This window comes from Amphiprion ocellaris, chromosome 4 (assembly GCF_022539595.1).
Source record: "Amphiprion ocellaris isolate individual 3 ecotype Okinawa chromosome 4, ASM2253959v1, whole genome shotgun sequence".
Lineage (NCBI taxonomy): Eukaryota > Metazoa > Chordata > Actinopteri > Pomacentridae > Amphiprion > Amphiprion ocellaris.
Window position 1 is genome coordinate 32,414,668 of NC_072769.1, and position 7,676 is coordinate 32,422,343.

The 7,676-nt window shown below is 44.9% G+C and overlaps 1 protein-coding gene across 1 annotated transcript; it reads right to left on the reverse strand.

Annotated features, from left to right (window-relative positions):
• Positions 1-277: 277 nt before the first annotated feature.
• On the reverse strand, positions 278-4,188 carry rtn4rl2a (reticulon 4 receptor-like 2 a). The gene is given in 5 exon segments (XM_023268683.3): positions 278-2,183; positions 2,366-2,599; positions 2,736-2,962; positions 3,569-3,676; positions 3,679-4,188. Coding segments are annotated over 5 exon segments (1,578 nt in total). The 5' UTR covers positions 3,827-4,188; the 3' UTR covers positions 278-1,322.
• Positions 4,189-7,676: the final 3,488 nt, after the last annotated feature.

The following is a 7,676-nucleotide window of genomic DNA, read 5'->3' on the forward strand; positions in this document are numbered from 1 at the left end:
GTTGACAGCTTGTGAATCCATGCACCCTCATTTATACACACACATTTACACAGACAGATGCCCGTCACAGCCAGACCGACTCCATGTGCACGTTATCAGTCCACTGCAGTCAGACTCTTGAGTCACACAGTGGCAATCTGCTACTTTGTTGGTGGAATTTTGTTTTTGACTCGTTTTGTTCCACAATTTTTTAAAACTGATATTGCTTTCAGTGTAAGCACCTTAAAAATCCCTTTTTTAAAAATACATTCTGCAAGAAATTCCAAGAAAAGCATGATTCAGGAAATATTCATTGTATCTTTATATCAAGAGCTTCATCTGCATTCAAAGTCAACAATCAGTACACATTATTATATCAATATGTCACAGAAAGACATCTAAAAAAAAACAAAATCTCTGGCTTCCTTACAAGAAGCATTCGATCCCTGTGGTTGTCGCAAAACAACATCATATTCAAAAAGAAAATGGTGGATGGAATGACTTGGGTGGGTAAGAGCAACTACTGATGGTTTATTACTAATCTCCTGTTAACTTGCTGCTTCTACTGCCAGCACTGTCCTTCGTTGTGTCTGTTTACTGCTTCTTCTCTTATTGCTGCATTAAGACTCTCCCCCTCTTCTCTCGAAAAATCTCCTCCCTTTTGTCACTCTTCGTTCTTCGATGACGTCCCTGCATTGCTCACTCTTTCTTTCCTATTTCTCACCCTCCCGACTTCACAGTGTGTTTTCTTCTCTTCGCATGGTGCTCTGTCCTGTAGAAGCACAAGCCTTCACAGTTTTCCTGGATCAAGATGAAAATGATTGTGCAGTCTGGACACTCACAGAATAAATACCTATTTACATGACACTTTAAGTGGTTACAGTATTGTCATTACTGTGCACTGATTCTAACAGTAACTGTTGTATTTGTATAGCAACCAGTTAATTGGATGCACTAGTAGCACTAACTAAGTTGAGGTGACAAATTGACAACATCATTCAATGACTGCTATCAAACTGCGTTCATATTAGAGATGGACTCAGCCCTCGTAGCCCTGATTGCAGGGAATCGTAACATGACATCATACAGGTAAGACACAGAAAGCCAAACCTGCAGAGCATTTGTAGAGATATATGAACTTACTGAAGAACTCTTAGCAGCCCTGAAAAGTGTTAAGCCCTGTAGGTGGTAGATTCAGAATCTAACCGTCCCCCTATCTCCCTCGCTGTGGCTTGAGGATTTGCGTACAGCAGAATGGGCAAAGGGGTTCAGAGAGTCTAACAGGGATCCTCACAGCCTTTAAAACAGGCTGGAAGGGATGGGGATGGTACTAAGAGTCAGATTCAGCCGAATAGCAGGTGAAGGTTGAGGCAAAGGGTGAGAACAGAGAGGGCTAGTAGTGAAAGGTAAGATGGCGATGAGGATCTGGGAGAGGAGGAAGATGGAGTCAGATCGAAGTCAGGTGGACATTCGAGCTCAAAGCACCTCAGGGTGACACCTGAGTCCTCGTTGCCATAGTTTGCCCAATACTCTTCAGGGTCTAGTTTGGGCAGCGCCAGCTCTTCCTCTCCCAGCTCATACTTGACTACAGAGGTGGTCGTGGATGGGCCTTTCCCATACAAACCGGCCTTAACAGTCTCTGAGGCTTTTTCAAAGACGCCTTTTGTGGATGACTGGGGCTTGTTCTTGTGGAACCACCAGCGGGTCTTGGTGCTGAAGGTGGTGGTGGTGGAGCCGGCGATGGAGCCGGGGTCGGGCAGGGGGCAGAGGGCGAAGTCCATCTCACGAAGGAAGCGGAGGTCCTGTCCTCGGCGGGTGGAAGGGGAGGCGCAGATGACCTCAGATGAAGAGACACGGGCCTCACGGAACCACTCCCACAGGGCACGGGCCTCACAGCCACAGGACCAGGGGTTGGCGTTGAGCCGGAGGAACTCAATGCCCTGGGTGTCCCGCAGGGTCTGGCTGGGCAGCTCGGCCAGGGTGTTGTTGAAGAGGAAAAGCATGGTGAGGCGGCCGAGGTCGCGGAAGGCGCGGCGGTTCACCTGGCGGATTCGGTTGTCGTGGAGGAGAAGACGATCGAGGTTGACCAGACCGCGGAACACATTCTCAGAGAGGGTGCGGATACGGTTGCCGTGCAGGAACAGCTGGCTCAAGTTGATGAGGTCAGAAAAGATGTCATCTTGCAGGAAGTGAAGATTATTCTCCTGTAAAAGAAGAAACAAGTGGAAAGGGTTTAGCATGAGGAGATAAGACACTGTATTTGATTTGTAATATTTGTAACTGGGCATGTGATGCTGTGTGTGAAGGTACATGTGTGGGTGGCTCTATGTGTGCGTGAGGAGCTGTGGGTCAGTGAGTTGTCTGTATGATTCTCCAGCGCCCCTACCTGCAGATAGAGGAACTGCAGGCTGTACAGCTTGTGGAAGATGTCATGGGGCAGGGCGGTGAGCTTGCAGCGGTGCATGTGGAGGCTCTGGAGCTTCTCAAGGCCACGGAAGGCTCCCCCCTCCAGCCTGTGGAGGTTAGGGTTGTCTCCCAGGTCCAACTCCTCCAAGTCCCTCAGCTCACTGAAGGCCCCAGCCTCAATCCACGTGATGTTGTTAGCGAACAGCCACAGAACCTGATGCAGGAAAACATATGCAGGAAATTAAATAATGATCATACTTTTCAGCGTTATCCGACTATAAAGTTTTAAGGGGGGAAATTTGCAGGAAAAAAAGAAACCCTAAATCTGCAAATACAGCTCTCCTTCTTACCTGAGTTCCGAAGCCAAAAGAGCCAACTCTAAGCTCCGTGATCCGGTTGTTCTGGAGGAACACACGCTGCGACTCGTAGGGCACTCCGACCGGGACAGCGGTGAAGTTCTGCGCCTGGCAGCTCACAGTCATGGGCGTCGGGTAGCACACGCACAGATGCGGGCACGCCGATGCCGGACTTGGCTTGCCGAGGACCAGCCACACCACCAGCCAGAGGGAGAGACCGCCTGGAGGAGAGAGGGGGGAGAGTGAGAGAGGTGAGCCGGAGCTGTCCGAGGTCCCGAAATCATCCATTACAACAGCCTGACGAGTCCAAACGGGTAAGTATTTGCGCTTATTTTGTCCTAAATCGTAAAATACATGATTGTTTTTGCTGTCATTGCTGGTATTTTAGCTGAAGTTATATCTAAAATAACAGGATAAACACATTGCAGCTTTATCTATCCACAGTAGCTGAAGTTTGCCCCTCAGCACTGCACTTAGCCGACTGTTACGCACAGCACCATCACTATAATAAAGCGTTTAGTTAAAACATAGGAAAGATTTCATAGATTTAATAAAAAGCTCTAAATGTCTTTCCTGAACATAATGCACATACAATGTGAACATTATACACCACAAAACAACTAGATGTCTGACAGAAACTCAAGTTTCCTCCCGATTTTGTATCATCCATCCAATCGTGCACACTATCCATGTCCGGTGCTCAGTTTAGTTTAACTCAAGATGAAAAACTTACAAAATGCTGCAGAAGTTCTACTAAAAAGCAATGTTAACTATCAGCAGGATCCACCGGTTATCCAAAACCAAAGAAGCCAGAGAGAGAAACTTACTTTTGCAGTTGTGCATGATGGAGCAACGTCGGCTCCGAGAAATAGGTGAAGATTCCATCCTGAACCAAAGCCCAAAGCGAGTTAGCCTGAGAGGGCGAAGTAAAGCCTGCTATCTCCGCTGATGCTCTGGTTCCCGAGTCGGAGCGACTGAGAGTGTGCCTGGTGGTGGCTACCAGTGGCCCATATATACTCAAGCATCCCGTTATTGCCTACGGCAGTGGGCACCGTGGAATCTCCTACGTCACCAATCGGGGTCATGAATGAGTGAGGGCGGTAAGGAACGGAAAGGGGAGGGGCCGACCGTAGGGGATTCTCTTGGATAGCTTGTACGCGCGTAAAAGGATGGTTGGAGACGTGCGCTCATACTCGGTGAGAGGAGGAGACTTTTTTTCGACGTACATTGAAGCGAAGGGGAGGGAGGGCTGAGGATGAAGCAGTGGAGGGAGGGGGAGGGAGCCAAGGCACGGAGCCCGGTAATGATGACTGGGCTCTGTGGAGGAGCGGAGGACGGGTAGGAGAAGAGCGCACAGCTCGTTTCCTGGCCGGTGCGCTCAGAGACCATTATGGTCAGCTTCCGGCGCGCTGCAGCCAGACAGAAACGCACAGAAGGAAAAGAAAAAAAAAAAAAAAAAGAAGAGGATTAGATGGTTCTGACTTAGTAAAGGAGGATGCCCCCGAATTATGATTCAAACACAAGGGAGAAAGCGGTGCCAGTAAGAGGAGAGTCACTCAAAACAGCCTTGATTGAGTAGTATTTGTTGTGGAGGAGATGCTCCAGTCATGCTGTTTGTCCAGTAATTATAGCTGCTGACATAATTGTATATGATGAAGAATGAAATGGCATTAATTAGCTAAATAAGGCAGGAGTGGACCCATGAAAGTGGATTTTCTTTTACTATATATGAACATTTAGATACTTTAAATCTGAGATATGGAGATGTGAAGCGGATTTGTCAAATGTAAATCCTCTCATTTCTTGTGTCTTATTAGTGTTAATTAGGTTCATGAATGTGGTGGAACTGGCCAGTAATGAATCCATAGAGTAGGAAAAGAGCGAAACACAGCAGATGCCTGAATATGCACATCACTTCAAGTCTGCTTTGTGGTGTCTGTGCATCAAGCTGTCTTCGCTTGTGTTCACCCACCAGCTGTAGAATAGCAGGACAGCATCAATTCTGACACAGAGCATGAATTATAATCTCATTTTACTTTTAGATTTGATCAAATCAGTTTATTAAAGAATATAAACTCCCGCACATTTTAATACACAGGGCAAAAGCCCTTTTAGGAAACTATTAAAAGATACTTTTCTGCCATTGTGTGCAATTTTGAAATGTTGCAAGACATGATAGATGCAGATTAAAGCCCTACACTGTAAAAAAAAAAGAAAGAAAAGAAAAAAAGGCAAAAATACAGTGGAATACTGTAATGTTCAAAAACTGAAAACAAAGGCAATAATGGTAAATGTCTGTAAAATGACATTTTTTATTGATTTAAATACTGAAAAAAGTGTAATTTCACTGTCATATACTGTAAAATTACTTTGTATAAAAAATGTTTTTTAAGTGAACATTATTTATAATTTTGGTCAGTTTAGTTTTTCACAGTAAGCGTAATTTAATGCTGTTATTCTATGATTTTATTACATATTACTTGTAAATTAGCAAAACATGAAATTGGCAAAATAACAATAAATAATTTCAACAGTCAGTTAAAAACTACTAAATACAAATTTATTTTTTACACTGTAACATTATAGTGTTATAATATATTTGTAATTTAAGAAAACAGGGAAAATTGTTAAAATAGCTTAAGCAACATTTATTTCAATCTTTAATAATATTTTTCTTTTCAAGTAATGGCCAGTATCTTTTTTTCCTGATTTAAATACAGTTTAAAAAATTGTGTAATTTTATGGCTAAACAGTATATGTGAAGTTTCTTTATGGTTAACATGTAATTTTTTTTTCTCTGTGATTTTACTCATTATCTGCAATGTAACACAACAGAGAAATCAGTAAAATAACAGTAAACTGTTCAAGAATTTGTTTAAAACTGTTTCAAATTGTAAATTTTTTACAGTGTCTGAACATAAAAGACAGACATGCAATGAGAAATCACAGCTACATTCAACAGAATGAACTGAATAAGATGAAGTGTCTTATGCAAGCTTTTAAAGTCTTCAAATATATGCTCTTTTTTCTTGTATGTGTTTCCTTTTAGCTTTAGTATATGATTCAATTCTTCTTCAGGTGTTCACTGATTTTGATTCAGGAATGCCAGGATTGTTAGATACTTTAAGACATGCTTGCAACATTAATTTGAACTTTTTTAGCATGGTTTGTGAAGGGCACTTTGTTGGTGTAATCTTATGCAAACAACACTTTGGAAATTCTAATAAAACAGCCTTCACTGTGAGCAGTAATGCGAGCAGCTCTAGAATAGACCAGAATCGACCTTGGAAAATAATTCAAGTTATTTCTTTAATTTTATAGGAGTCTGTCATTGAAAAAAAAATAATTTGCTGCTCAGTCTGAGAGCAACAGAAGAACACCCATTCATAGAAGCTCACAGGAGGCTCAACAGATGAGTGTATGAGGGAGGGAATAGTCACACATACGGGCATGTGCACGGCTGCATACAGAACACACACACACACACACACACACACACACACACACACACACACACACACACACACACTACTGTACACACACTACGTTTTGCATGAAGCCCAGCTGAGCCACAGGCGTGATAAACAAATGAGTAACCGAGGGGATCCATTGCACGGTGTGTGTGTGTGTGTGTGTGTGTGTGTGTGTGTGTGTGTGTGTGTGTGTGTGTGTGTGTGTGTGTTGTTGTTCCCTCACACCTCCTGCTTTCTCCTTATCTGGACTTGTGGACACACTCAAGCTTCGGTGCCCACTGGCCATCCGGGACCCGACACCTCGCAGGCTTCCCCTTCTCGCACACCCACAGTGCCAGCGTCCCTTCATGTGTGTTTGTTCGCTTGCCTGTCTGAAACTTTGTCTAAATGCCACCACGGCGTGTCAGTCAACCAGCGTTGTGCCAGTCACCCACACAGCAGGTTCGCAGCACCGCGTGGGCACCGTCTCCTCAATGAGTGTGTGACGATCGCTGCGTAGTTGTTCGTGTAATCACCACACAGAAACAAACCCAGGCTTCCCCGGCCCGCGCCCACTCCTGCACATCTGTCCGTCTGCCTGTCTGTCCACCTGCAGCTTTTGCCTTTCCCTGCTTTCCATCCAGCCTCACTCTGTTCGCTCCACTGCTGGGCTTTGATCCAGCATTACTTAGAGGAGTGCGTCAGTGCACCTACTGGCGCGGCGTGTTATCATCTTGCACTCTGTGGCGCGAGACTGCTGGTTTCACTTTCAATCAGCTGATCAAAAAACAGCATTAGAGACTATGGAGCAGGTGTGGCTGCGCAAATTCACTTCTGTGTGACGCCAGCACTTGTCACACTGATCGCGGGTCAGAATAGAAGTCTGGGAGGGTGGCGTGTTGCCACAGTAGAGGTGTGTCTGTTGCCACGGTAACAACACGTAATTCATCTGTTGTCAGGAATGTGGTAAAGACATTAAGCATGGGTGTTAGTTTTTGTGTCATTACCCGTCCTCACAGTTCACACCGGCTTAAAAACTCGCGATTTTCTTCTCCTTATTAGGAGGTGCTGCCTCATGAGCAGCTTTGGGTTTATCTCGTGAAACTCAATGAAAAGCCAGAGTTGGCATGCACAGCTTGTGCCCTAGTTGTGTCCCATAGGCGCACACCAATGAAGACAGCAGGAAAGAGGATGTGAGCACATGCACCAGAGTGGTTACAATAGGAAGTATGATGTGCATGAGCACGCTGATGGCAAAGGAAGCCAAAAAAATGCACTTCTTGAAGGTGACTCAACATGTCATATTGTTTTGTAGCAAACCAGACCGTTGCTCACTGTCACGGTCTGTCCGTCTCTCACAGTCATCAGCATGTTCTGTCCAATTGTCACAGACAAAGACGCCCGTGTTATTCTGCTTTTCTTCCCAGTCTCTTGCTCACCTCCCCTCCTCTCCTACATCACTTCTCTCGTCGTCTTCCACTGC